This window comes from Pseudopipra pipra, chromosome 5 (assembly GCF_036250125.1).
Source record: "Pseudopipra pipra isolate bDixPip1 chromosome 5, bDixPip1.hap1, whole genome shotgun sequence".
In the NCBI taxonomy this organism is placed as follows: Eukaryota; Metazoa; Chordata; class Aves; order Passeriformes; family Pipridae; genus Pseudopipra; species Pseudopipra pipra.
In genome coordinates, this window is record NC_087553.1 from 72,577,492 (window position 1) to 72,591,796 (window position 14,305).

General features: G+C 42.5%; 1 protein-coding gene across 3 annotated transcripts in view; it reads left to right on the forward strand.

Moving 5' to 3' along the window:
* Window positions 1-14,305, forward strand: part of MKLN1 (muskelin 1) — a 95,292-nt gene that overhangs the window by 38,227 nt on the left and 42,760 nt on the right. For all 3 annotated transcript variants that reach the window (XM_064656579.1, XM_064656581.1, XM_064656580.1), the window contains 3 exons: window positions 2,795-2,872; window positions 4,087-4,152; window positions 11,646-11,758. In XM_064656579.1, the coding sequence (XP_064512649.1) occupies window positions 2,795-2,872; window positions 4,087-4,152; window positions 11,646-11,758 (257 nt within the window). The remainder of the gene's footprint in view (window positions 1-2,794; window positions 2,873-4,086; window positions 4,153-11,645; window positions 11,759-14,305) is intronic.

Genomic DNA, 14,305 nt, shown 5'->3' on the forward strand with positions numbered 1-14,305 from the left:
AAATCCAAACCCCAACTCCTATAAATTATGGATCACTCTGAAGTTTTTTCAGCCATTAGCAGTGAAGTGAATAGATTTTAGTAATCCTATCTGCAGATGTGTTGTCTGAAAAACCCCCAAACTTAATACAGCTTGTTCCTGATTGACTTTAGCAAGTTTAATATTTTTGTCCATGGTGTTTGTCCTAATCCTTTCTGGGTAACCTGCAGTTGGCTGGCAAAATAAAGGCTTGGGTTATCAGAGTGGCAGAATTTACTGAGCTTTAACCACTGTGAACTTCGTGTTGTTACATCCAAAATGCGTCATGACTTGCTGAGAAGAGCTTGAAAATAGTACAGAGCAAGGTTTTGTCTGTAATTTTAGTAAACATGGACATTGAAGTGAGAGGTCTCTGGAGTGAAGGAAAACTTCCTTTAAAAACTTCCACTTGACACTTTTTTCTTTTTTTTTTTTTTTGGTTGGGAGTCTTGAAATTTATTTTAAACTCCTGATTCATTGGGAACAGCTGACAAAGCTGAGCAGGCCTAGATCTGGTCCTTGGAGAAGCTTTGGAGACCTTTTGGTCAGCAGAGCCATCCTGACAAGGAACATAAGGAGTGCGCTGGTGTAGGTCTGGCATCGGGTGCAGAATCCACCTAGAAATCCTCCTTTTCTTTTTTTTTTTTTTTTTTTTGTCCCTGGTGGTGTCAGACAGGTGGTGATTCAGCTTCCAAAACAAGCTGCTGCTGGTTTGCAATACAAGTAGAATGAATGTGGAACTGCTCCCCGCAGAAAGAAACATTTCTGGGAAGCAAGCTGGAGTGTTTCCAAACCAGTGTCCCATGGAAGACAAGAAGCATTATTAAAAGAGGCTGAAGGCACAGTAGGGGAGAAGTGTCGTATCTTGACAAGTGCAGCCTGTGGGTGTTGAGCATGGGAGAGAGGTTAAATGACCCTTTCAGATCCTATGTGGTGTAATTCATCCTTTGGAGCTATTTATGTCCAATTATCTATTGGCTGCCATCGGGGAAAATACGGTTTTGGTTTGTGTCGTGCAGACCCAGGGCTGTAACAGTAACCAAAAGGCTGCGTTTCTGTCTGGGTTTGTGGCTGAGTCACTATGGGATTTCTTACAGCACATGCATTTGTTCTATTAGAGTTGGCTTTTCTGAATCAGAATTTATGAGATCTCAAGCTTCAAGCCTCTCGTGTGTTGTCCCAACTTCATAAATGCTGAAGAAGTGGGAGTTAAGAACCCTGCTATTAAACCCAAAATAAACCACTTTCTACATACATTGAGCAAACTTCTGGCTTTCCTCGATTACCTAATGCGGGGAGAGAGCTGATGGTTTTGGCTCTGAGGTGAAAGTAAAACCTGCCCTGTTTTCAGAGTATTTATTTTGAAAAACTTGCACAGCTGAGTTTATGGAAGTTCTGTGTTTTCAGACCAAACTCAGCACCTTTCAGGAGCTCTTGAGTGCCCTTGTTTTCCTATTAGATGGTCTCTATTTAGAGCATTCATCTTCTCCCAGGAAATACTTGCCGGCTTGGGGTTTAATTAAAACCTGGATTTCAGTCACGACAAACTACAGGATGCCAGGAAACACTTTAAAATATTCTCTGAACCTTGTGTCATGCTTAGCAAAGATTTTTACCTTTTTGTAAATAAATAGGAATGTGTTCAGTAAGGATCATTCTATAAATAAACAGAGGCATCCATCATCTGTTAAACTCTTACCTCAAAGCCGAAATTACTGTGGTCAAAAGAACTAAAAACTATTTGATGTTGGTTGCCTGAACTCCCTTCTTTTTTTCAGGCAATGCATAAATGCAGCACAAACACTTGTCAGGAGGGGCTTGTGTGTTGAGGTGGTGGGTGGGATGCAGCCAGGACAGCAGTGCTGCCTGAGAGTTTGTTGTGCCTGCAGAAGGTGAGGTGGCTTTTTTAGAGGAGACATTTGAAGATCAGCAGCACCAAGTTCCCCAAAGGTTTGCCAAGCCCTTCCCAGACTGAAGAGCAGTCCTGGGGGGCGTGGGTGTTTTGAATCTCTTTTTCAAAAGATGAATGCTTATGTGATAGACTGATAACCTAGAACCAGAATTAGGAGCTGGCCTCTGGATGCTGAAGAGGTGGCGTGTGGAAGGTGTACCGGGAAGAGGAAAGCACGAGGGGAGTGTGGATAAAGTGCTGGAGTTGGTGTTTCTCACCAAAATGCTGCAGTTGGCATATCTGCCCCGTGACCTGACACATCTTGTGTTTCTCTTCTCACTTAACTCCCTGAAGAAAATGTAAACTATTATTTTGTTTTTCATCCAGTGCCCGTTTGTCCCATATCGGAGCATTTAAACAATCTGCTTTACTTCCCTTTTCTTCTCAGATGAAGCTCCAGAGATGCTGTCTGACCTAGTTTTAACTTCACATGGACTAAAATGGTTGAATTTTATATGCACTGGCAACTTTCCTTTTTCCTTAAATAAGGGGTAGGGATTCTATTCTTAATTAAATACACCACACTGGAGATTTATAGACACTTGGCATGACCTGGCAGGCAAACTGGATAATTCCTGATTGATCTAGTAGCAAGTATTCTTTTTATTTTAGTGCTTTCACATTTAGTTCATTAACAAACTAACAAAAGTTTAACAAACTAACAAAAGTTTAACAAACTAACTGACATATAATGGCGCATTCACTGAACATGAAGGCTTTGGAGTGGCAAACTGGCTTGAGTAAGGCTGAAGTTACCCACATGAAAAGTGATTTTGCTATAATGGAAGTATAAATGCTTTATCCAGCAACATTTTTGTTTTGCAGATGGCTTATTCAATCAGTATATCAGTCAGCAAGAGTACAAACCTCGCTGGGGGCAGATTATCCCCAAAAGCACCAAAGGTAAGGACATTTCTTAAGATAGAACTGGCAGTACGTGAGTTCTGTCTTGTTCCTTTGAGAATACTGAGCAAGAAAATGATGCTGATGCAAGAAAGGCTCCTCTAGGACAGGTTTTCTAGGGAATGGTTTTTTCTGTGAAAAAGTTGCATTTGTCTGCAGAGTCAGTGAAATGCAGCCTGGTCTCTGGTTGAGGAAGGAAGACTGCAGGAATACTTGCAGTAACTTCAAGGACAGATCATCAGTTCAGTACCAAATCTCAGGATATAGGTTAAACATGAGAACAGTTATCTGTGTTACTGGATTTAATGAATGGAATTGACTCAAACTCAAAACCAAGAGTGACAAATAAATACATTGTCTGAACAGGGTGTGTTTTGAATGAGATCTTTTGAAGTCTTTATGTGTTATGTAGTAAATGTAAACTGCAGAATCTTTCTGTGTTGTTCTCAAGGCAGACTACAGAGTACAAAACTCACTGTCACACAGCAAATGTAGGATCCAGGGTGACAACTGCCAAGTGTGGAGCAGTGTCCCCAAACCCCTTGGGAAGGGTTATCAGGAATACAAGCAGGTATCTCTTCCAACAGAACACGGGTTATCTTGCTAGTGTTGCTTCCCGTGGATGACACCTGTCCTGAAAGCTTAAGATATCTAAAGAGGTTGGAAAGCAGCTTTAATGGGACAGTTGGGATTCCCTTATGTGTGAGGATAAGTGTTGCAAAGGCAGCTGTGCTGTGTCTCTCCATCACCTCCTTGCTCCCATCCCAGGGGTTCATTACCCTGTCAGTTGAGTGTCTGTTCTCACAGCTCAGCCCTCAGGCAACTCTCAGGTGGGGAGAGAGGGAAGAGGAGCCAGAGGCTGTCTGTGTCCTCACTGCTGGAGAGCTGGAGGGACGGCTCAGAGCTCTTTTGTGAGCACCTATGTGGCTCCAGGAACTCTGGAGTTCCTTTCCAAGGTACTCAAGAGTTGCAGGAGAGTATAAACTTTTGCTCTCTGTACTGTCAGTCACCAGATAATTCGTTATAAAACTTCTTACAGTTTTATAACACACAGAAGAATATTACCTGGGAAAAGTGTTAAGCTAATGAAAACTTTAAGGTAATGCTTAAAGAAGGGTGAGTTACTAAGTTGCTCTGCTTCTGTATTGAGGTTGTACCTTTCCTTGGTTTAAAAATCTCATAATGGAAAACCCTCTCCTCCCTCTTTTTTGAAGGTGATGGGGAAGACAGTCGACCAGGGATGAGAGGTGGCCATCAGATGGTTATAGATGTGCAGACAGGTGAGTAGTTGTTACATTTCTTAATTAACTTAATTATTTAATCCTCTGTTTTCCAGGTTTTGAGGTTTTTTTCAGGTTTTGAGGCAAAAAAATTGCACTTTCTAATAGCTGGATTTAATACTCTGCTTTCTCTCTGGAACTATATTCCAACTGCCTTTCCCACCCCTTCTTCCCTATTAATTCTCTGTTACGCCTTAGCCATTGCTTTGGCTTAACTAAGAAACCAAGAACAATTGGTTTTTATTTTTTGTCCCTCCTACCCTCTTAGAGCAGGAGCTCAAACAAGAAAAGAGAAATTAAGGATAATAATTTCCCTTGTCTGCTACAGGCTGTGCTCTTTGGAATAGAGCTCCAGCAATAGATCTGATGTGTTGAAACATTCTTTGTATTTTGGTTGGAGTGGCTTCTAATTTCCACAGTGTGCAAGAAACTCCTGTTAAATATAATTTGTTAGACTTTTTTTACAAAAAATGTTTCTTGTAGCAGTTTAAAGAATGGTTCAGCCTCTGCTTCAGAGAACCTGCACAGAAAAGAAAGGGGGCTGTGTATCAGTAACAGTTCCAGTGATAGTTGTTCTCCATGACTTTATGTATCTTTGTCTTGCTTTAATTTAATCAGATTCCCGTGGCACGTCAGCCCTTGCTAAAATAAGGAAAGAATCTGCCTGAAACTTTGCTGTATGAGTGAGAGGATTGTTCTGGGGAAAGGAGAAACAAGATCAGGGTGTGATTAATGGAGAGGAATATAGGGTGGCATGGAGGGAGTTGGCAGAAAAGTGCCTGTGACTGTATCTGTTGTGGTCACACGGACGGGACTGGAGCATGTGACAGGGCAGCACCTTCAGGAGTAATTTGCTAAGTCATAGTGAACAAGCAAAAATGTAGCTGCAGTCTCTGGCTTGTGCTCAGAGTGTAGTTACAGCTCTGGAGGAAGCACTCAAGTTATTTTGTGTATGAAAGCAAACTTTTTTTTTTTTTTTGGTGGAAGAGGTTTGAGATTGATTAGAACAAAACGCTGCTGGAGGATCGCTGGTGTTTCCCTACAGAGAGGCTGGGAACGCTCCCTAGTGGCCTCGGGAATAAGTAGACAGTGAGTGTTTCACTAGAGCTTGGAAGTAACGTGATCCTTAACTTGGAAATGATAGTCCATCAGACCTTGTGAAAATAATATATCCCTGGTAGTGTGAGCCTTCCTTTCCATTGCTGTTGGTTTTCTTAAGCCCTTGTAAGATCTGCCTTGGACTTCACCTTTCACTCTGTTTTAATAAGGCAATAAAAACCATCTGTCTATATACATATATATATTTTTTTCTTCACTTGCACAAAAGTGGCTGGAGAGCACCCACAGGGGTGGAGTCCCAGTGTAGGAGAGCTGGATCTCCCCCTCTCATGCTGACCCTTTCTTCCTGCAGCTCTGTCCAGTGGTGGTGGGATACCTTCCCAAAGTTTCTCTGTGGGCTGTTTGGGAAGTTGCTCTTAGTTTTGCATCCAGGTCCACTGAGGCTTGTACAAGCCAAAATGTTTTTGAGATTATAAGTATTGCCATTTAGTTTGGGTCATAACAGGCCAGGGGGAGTTCTTGGAGCTGTTATCCTTAAAACCAGCCACTGGTGATTGCTGGAGTTTTCCTTTTGAATATAGGTAGTTTTTAATGAGCTGATGGGAATTGAGCCAGTTATGTCAGGATGTGTTTTACAGACTGGAGCTGTAAAGCTTCCTGGCTAACCTTGAGCAAATCCAGTGTTAATGGAAAAAGGAGCAGTGGTGTACTCTTTCCTTCAAAGACATCCTCCCTGCCTTACCCACGCACTTGCTGAGTTGTGTTTTCTTTTTTCCTCTTTGGCAACTGAAAAATCATCTCGCTTTGCACTCCTTGTTAGAGAGGTGAGGTCCTTCTCAAAAACGAATGTTTTCTTCAACTTTAGTCTTCGGAAATGAAGTGAAACACCAAAATCATACTTGTAAGGAGATTCTGAAGTTTCATGTCACGTAGAATATGTGTTGGAAGCAAATTTCCATCTCTGATGGCCAGACCTGCTGTAGCTATAACTGAGCTACAAGTAGTTCTGTGTTTTGATTAACCTCAAGGAAATATTAACCAGTCATTGCTGACTACAAGAATATGCTTAATTTTAATTTGGTAAATAGCACTGAGCCTGCTGGATGCATGTGTTGGTGTTAGGATAGAGGATATGGATTGGGAAGCAGCTGAGCTGGATCTTACATTCCTGATGATGCATTGAGTCACTGAGACTCTGTTTATAAGTTTCAGGTAGGACATAGTCTAACTTGGTCTAAGCTGCCTTTTAGCATGTTTTGTTTTCTTACATAAAAAATAAATTAAAAATGAAGAGTTACTGGTTCTCATAATGCCCTCCATGCTTTTAGTTATATTAACACTCAAGACTGGAATGACTCTAGATGGCAGAATTAGGAGGTTGGGTTTGGTAGCCACGTGCAGAAACATAAACTAGAACTGAAACCACTGTTAGGTACTTGAAAGCTCTAGAATCTAAATGAAAGCAGAAGGCTTATGTTATTCCTGCTTTTTCCTGCAAGGTCTAGGTCTCATGGAGTTCTCCCTTTGGGAAGCTGGAGAGTTCTCTGTGCTTTTATACAAGGAAGGGGAGGTAATTGGGTAGTCACAACCCAGGTACATAAATTAAAACAAAAGTATCCTCCAAGCAACCCCAAAACTACACAGGAACACAGTGGTGTGTGCTGAATGTCAGTCATGGAAGGCTGTTTATGGAGGCCCTGGTGAAATACTTGAGCAGTAAAACACAGGCTTGTGTGTGGAACTGTGTTCCCAGGGGCATCGAGCCCTAATGCACTTTTGGATGAGGATGTTGGGATCTGGCATTGGTACTTTATTAACAGAACTTTGAGTCTGCCCTCCCAGGCCTCTTTATAGTTCAGATATGGCATGCATTTCAAAATTCCAGTGCTTATTCTGGAAGAAAGTGGGAATGAATAAATGAATTGCCAAATTCAAGCTTTCAGGAATAACATCAGTATTTTAGAGCAATACACGTGCTGTGTTTTGGAGATTTGGGTTATAATTCCATAGATAAGATGGAATTGATCTCCTCTGCCCTCATAGGACGGGCACAGTTTTCTGTGAATTACAGTGCAGTCCATAAAGATACACAATTTATTCTGGTAACAGAATTATAGACTATATAGAAATCATCCTGTTTAAAACAATCTTGTGTTATATCCTGCTTTTTTCAACTTCCAGCTTTCAGTCCATTAAGCTAAAGCCTGCTGAAGTTTTCCAATGAGCCTGTTGTAGAAACAATAGCAAAACAACCAGGATGATTTTCTTGGGTCTCTATTTCTCTTCTTTTTGGCAAGTGAAATAGTTTTTTGAGGGGAAAATATTAGTGGAATGGTGTTTATCAATTTGTTACCTCTGTTCACTCACCGAAGTGCGACTGCTCTAATTTTGTTTGTACGTTATTTTGCTTTTCCTTTTGCTGGAAGGAGTTCTGTTTTCCTCCTTTTGTTGGATAAGTGAGAACAAAGCTGTAGGTTGGGAAAACAGGGAGATCCAGAGCCCTGGGCCCAGCATGCCCATGGTATGTGTGGGCAGCACGGTGGAAATGACACGGCTGGTTCAAAAGCAGCATGGAAAGATGAAAAAGATGAAGAGAGAGCAGCAGACATGAAGGATGCTGTTTTGCCTGAGGAAAACACTGTTATCCATAAGATATTTAAAGACAGGACTTGTGTACAAGATGAAGGGATCTCTGAAACAAAACACAGATGGCTTCTAAGCTCTGAAACACAAACAGCTGCTGAATCCTGGAGGTTACTCAACTTCGTGGTGCTTTCACATTTGAGAGGAAGACTCTATGCCTAGCCTGAAAAAAAAACTTGGATCCAGCCAACATCTATGCTGAACTGTGGCTCAGAAACTGAGGGGTGTGATACTGCACAGAAATTTGGGTCTGGTTTTACATTTGTGCTCTAAGTGCCCCTCACAAAGTGGACAGTGCTGCTGGCACATGACTGAATCTGTGGTTCTACATGGGGAAGTGATGTCTTTTCATAGAAGGCTTTTGAGATACCAGTGGTGTGTCCTTGTGGTGATGAAAACCAACCTCCTGCTGGGCTGTGTCAGCAGGAGCATGGCCAGCAGGTTAAGGAGGGGGATGTTCCTCTCTTTAGTACTCAAGGCCACATCTGGAGTGTGCCTGTGCCCAGTTTGGGCTCTCTGGGACAATAAGGATTGTGTCAAACTGAGAGTCACTGAAGAGCCACCAAGGTGGTCAGGGCTGGAGCCTGTGATGTGTGAGGAGCTGCTTTGGGAGCTGCTTTTGTGCAGCTGGTAGAAAAAAGGTTCGTGGGAGGGTCTCAGAGCTGTCTTCACGTAGCTGGTGGGGGCATGGAGGTGGCCACACTCATTTTGGGGTGGGGGGGCAGAGGGATGGGACAAAGGGCAGGATGGGAAACTCCCTATTTCAGATATTAGGAATAAAAAAAATGTAACGAAGATAATCAGTCATTGCAGCAGATCTGAGACTGAAATATCCATCCTTGGAGATAGAGTTTAACTAAGTAATTCCCTGTGCAGCCTGGTCCTGCTGTAAGAGGTTTGGGAGGTGACTGATGGATCAGATGACTTGCAGAGGTGTTGTAAGTCCATAATTCTTTCATATTTCATGGAGAACTGTTCTAGCAGACACATGGAGATACCATTTGACTAAAGCATGTAGTGAGATATGTCACCAGGATTGGAATGTATTCAGTGTGCCTGTGTATTAGAAGGTAAAACAGGGAGGCTCAGGCACACCAAGCAGCTTTTGTCAGCCTGGCCAGAGCAATTTGCCATGTAACACCCTGGTCAGATGAGGAAGACCCACTTGTACCAAAATCCCACCCCGGATTTCATTACATGGGGAAGGTGGAGTTAATAGACAGCTGTCTTGGAGAACATAAATGAACCTGGACTGAAGCTGCCCCAGGATATTTAGTATTTCACAGGGGTTAGAGGAGGATGCTTTACATACTTGTCTGAAAAATAAAAATTAATGAGAGATTGACAGGAAATATGTTGAATTTTGGGAACATGTGTCCTCTAATTTGAGGAGTGCCCTGGCACCCTTTAGTCATCCAGACAGTAAGGGAGGAGAAGAATTCAGATATTACAGAAACATTTTTGTCTGAGCAAGCAGTTTAGAAATATCCACAGAGCATATTTAATTCAAAGTGTTCAATTTGTATTCAGAAATAAATGTAGAGGAAATACAGTGAAAATGCTGGAGGAGAAATTTGACTTCCTAAACGTAGCTGGTGAAAGCTTTGGGTAAATATAATTGCTTTCGTGTTTTTTCTTGTTGCCTTGCAGGTAGGTTTGAAAATTCTTCTCTGTCCCTGAAGCAGAATAGAGACTTGCTTTAATAAAGCAGCATCACTATTGCTGTGTTACACATTGCTTGGATACAGAGGGAGAAATCCTTTCCTCCTTGAGTTCCCCAGTGCTGCCAGAGTAGGAATAGTTATATTGGTGTGAGATTCCTGGGCTCCCTTCTGGCTGCCCCACTCCTGTGTCTGGAGTTTGTGGTCTCTGCCCTCTTCTTTTGAGTATCTGCTGATATGTTGGTGAGGTGGGAATTGCATCCTGGATCTGTCCTGGTTGGATCTCTGCGTACAAGGCGGAAAAATAACCCTCCCATAAAACCTGAATTAACAGGTAGAACAGAAGGGTGATTCTGGTTGGGGAACATACTGAAGTTTGACTTTTAAAAAAATTGGAAATCGAAAAAAGTTTCAAAACCAACCAACTAAAAACTATCTATGAATAACATCAAACAACTGACTTTTTCCTTATAACATGGGAGAACCATTGCAAAATTTAGGAGAACTATGAAAAATTATTTTCTTGACGTAACCAGCAACAGTTGCATTTATGCATTAAAAAAATGCTCCTTTTCAGTACAGAAACTTCCTGTAAAATATGTATATAGTTCTGCAGGAAGGCATAAAACCAAAAAATGATAGTCATTGGGTCTAGATAGTGACGGAGCCTTTCTTTGGCGTGAGCTACAGTTTTCCATCACGATGGAAATGGAGCCTGGCACAGCGTTGGTGTCCCCTTGTGTTCCCAGTGTCACTCTGGGGATGCTCTCGGTGGCACCAGCTGGGTGGTTGTGCTCCTCCCTCAGTGCTCATGGGCTGTTTCACTCTGTCAGCTTGGTGTAGGTAACTCTCAGAAGCTGAGTTTTCATCAGATTCATTCAGGTTTGCTATTAAATTTCATGTGAGCCAACAAAGCCTTTCCAGGCAGGCCTGACGTTTTGGCAAGGCCCCAGGAGGATATTTAGCCGGTGCCAAATCTTTTATTTTTCTCAGCTATCAATGAAGCTGTTGTGGTGATGTGGGTTTTGTGAGCTGTGAGAATTTATGTGCACAAAGGGACCTGCTCTTTGCAGGGAACACTGGGAGCCCTGAGTCCAGGAGGAAGGGTAATTAAAGTTAATGAACCAGGGTAACCTTTCCATGGTGATGACCACTATCCTGATGGTAGGTAAGGGTCAGGGACTGGTCCTATTTTGTAATCCTGCTTCTAACTCTGCTGTTTAATTGCTGTTGGATTAAAAATTGGCCATTACCTCCATAATAGGAGTGGTTTGTGGATTTTAAAGGACTTTTTCAAAGCTCTACAGGTCTTGAGGGGCTTGTTCTTCTTGGACTTGGCTTTGTGTTTATGTTTTAATGCAGTCCAAAAATGAAGTATTTTCAGCATTTGAGACTAGATAGTGATGTTTCTATAATGGGAGAAATTTAGTTATCTCTCCATGGCAGAACAGAGGCTTTCCTTAAATGCTTCCCCTGTTCAGAGACTTCATCTGGTTTTATCAGTGAGTCTGAGAATCCTTTGGTCTTGCTGTGCATGGAGCAGTTGTGGGTTTGAGGTGACAGGCCTGAAACACTGACTTTAACTCTTCTACTTACTTGCTTTTGTGACATCAGGTAAGTTCCTTTATGCAAGGCTTTTCCCTTCAAGAAGATTTCATAATTGAAGTAGATTTTTCTTTCTAAGGGAATGGACTAAACAGAAAAACTTTGCTGCTCCTATCTCAGAAGTCTTGCTGATGTATAAATCTTGCACCAGACAGGGTACAAGCTGAGATGTCATTGATAGACTAAGTGCACAGGATCCAAAATGTTAAATATTGTTCATTTGTCTGTCTGGAATTTTAATCAGAAGGCTGTGGGTTTGATTGCCTCTTATGTAAATGTAGAAATAGAAAATGACTCTGAGAACTGGCTGACTATCAATCTTAAAAACTTCCATTACTAAACCAAACCACATTTCTTTGTCTTGGTGACTGGTTCTGTTCAAAAAGGAGCAGTGTTTTAAGTAAAAATTGTTTTAAATTACTCTTCTGATAGTTTGTCTGTTTGTCACAGGTATTTTGTAGGTATTGGCCTGTTTAAAAATGTTTTCTTCAAATAACATTAACATGTCCTTCCTTTTTTTGACAGAAACTGTTTATTTGTTTGGTGGCTGGGATGGAACTCAGGATCTGGCTGACTTCTGGGCATACAGTGTGAAGGAAAACCAGTGGACCTGCATATCCAGGGATACTGAGAAAGAGGTAAGTTCTGCAAACATCCATATTGTTAAAAATACATGAATTGTTGCCCAGGAAAGTGCCCCTTCTGAAGTGCTTGTGTTGAAGTGCAGCTGCAGTGAGAGCCACCGAGTTCAGACCTTCAAGTTCTGAAGACTTTTGAAATGCTTACATGGGGAAAATGTGAGCTGGCTGTGGCTTTGAAGTGTTAAAATTCCTGGAGGGGAAAGGTTTGTTTCTCAAAAGCAGAACGATCGGCCAAAAATCAGCTCAGCGAGTGGAACATGAGTTAAGTAATTTTATATGGCTGAACAACCAGACTTATCACAGAATCACAGGATGGTTTGGGTTGGAAGGGACTTTAAAGATCATCCAGTTCCAACCCTCCTGCCATGGGCAGGGACACCCCCCACTAGAAGGTTCCAAGAAGAACTTGGTAAGAAACCTCTCAGACCCAATGCTGGTGTTGAGCTTCAGAAACAAATTGTTTATTTTTTTAGCTTCTGTCAAAAATGAGTCGAAAGGGACAACTAACGGGTGGAATTCTAGAGAACAGGGGTAACTGCCAAAGGCTACACAACCCCAAGAGCTTTCGTGGAATTCATTTGGGCCATTTTCTTTGGCCCGTTTTGCTCAGTGTTTGACGTATGAAAACTGAAATGAATGTAGCTTGGGTTATAGGAGGTAACAAAAAAAAGTCCAAGAGCTTTGGCTTCTACAGTTCATTTTACTGTGCACTGTGAAATGTCCAAGTTTTGTGTGGTTATTGTGTCTTGAGTTCGTTACTTGTTTTGTCAGAGCATAACTTCAGGAGATTCTTGCAGCCTCTTCGTGAAGGTGTGAAAAATTCAAGAATCCACCACTTTTTGAGAAATTCATGAGTTAATTTCTTCAACTATTTGGAAAAAAAAAAGTATAAAAATGTCTCATTTCTCATTTGTGTTTTCCCAGTTCCTTGTCATGGCTAATTTTGTGAGCTTCCGTACGAGATTAAATAACTCTTTAATATTGTCTTTTTTTTCCCCCAGCAAAGGTTTTTAGAGGTTGCAGTCAAGTAGGACAAAGAGCCTGTGCTGAAAAAAAAAAATAAAATCTCACAGTAAGGCACTTCCTGTTGCCTTCAAATCTGTTTTGTAACATCCTTTACAAAATGGGCAATAACAAAACTGAACATGATACTCTGATTTCTATCATAACAGAGATGTGTAAAGGTAAAGTTTTTATATTTATGTACTGTTTAGTACATACATTTGTTGTGCTCAGGATGGAATGAAGTAGGGCCTTCCTGAAAAGGGGGTTACTGTGTTTTCTTCCTGCACAAACCAGTGTGGGTCAGTCTGGTGTTTAAGGGATTCATTTCCTTTCTTACTGGGATCCTGCTGCATCAAGTTGAGTTTCTGTAAAGCTTAGAAGGTCTGGCTGGGATGGTTTCACCTCAAGTTCCTCATGCCTGACTCTAGCAGGGCTAACACCAGGTTGGGAGGAAGGAGGGATACACAGAAGGAGGGTTGTGGAGGAGACACAGTAGAAGAGATGTGAGCTGATACAATGAAGAGCCTATAAAGGGATTTTGGAGGGAAAAAAGTTACAGGGTGTAATGGAAGATCAGGAAACCCAAATGGAAGATGGGAAGGGTCTAGGAGTGAGAAGAAGGAAGATAGAGGAATTTTTAAAGAGTGGAGGATAGTTGAATGTATTGAGGATGTACATACAAGAGAAAAGTGTGAAGCAATGTGGGTGGCTTTAGAAAGGGAATTCTATAAGGACTCTTTGTGACAAGCTTGAGACATGGGCCCGTGGAGTTCAACAAGGCCAAGTGCAAGGTCCTGGACGTGGACTGGGGCAATCTCAGGAACAAATAGAAGCTGAGCAGAGAATGGATTAAGAGCAACTCTGAGAAGAACACCTTGGGAGGGGTGTTGGTGGAGGAGAAGCTCAACATATCTCGGCTGTGTGCACTCACAGCCCAAAAAAGCTCAGTCATATCCTGGGCTGCACCAAGGGAGGGGGTTCTGGCCCTCTGCTCTGCCCTGGTGAGACCCCACCTGCAGAGCTGCCTCCAGCTCTGGGGGACCAACATCAGAAGCTGCTGGAGTGAGTCCAGAGGAGGCCACAGAGATGCTCCAAGGGCTTGACCCCCTCTGCTCTGGAGCCAGGCTGGGAGAGCTGGGGGTGTTCACCTGGAGAATAAAAGGCTCCAGGGAGACCTGAGAGTCCCTTCCAGGGCCTAAAGAGGCTCCAGGAGAGCCAGAGAAGGACTGGGGACAAGGGCATGTAGTGACAGGACAAGGGGGAATGACTTCAAACTGAAAGAGAGTAGGTTTAGAAGGGGTATTGGGAAGAAATTCTTCCCTGTGAGGGTGGGGAGGCCCTGGCACAGGTTGCCCAAAGAAGCTGTGGCTGCTGCATCCCTGGAAGTGTTCAAGGCCAGGTTGGCCAGGGCTTGGAGCAACGTGGTCTAGTGGAAGGTGTCTCTGCCCATGGCAGGGGGTTGCAGCTTAGATGACCTGTAAGGTCCTTCCAACCCAAACCATTCCATGATTCTGTGATATGATCTGCAGTGTTGTTCAG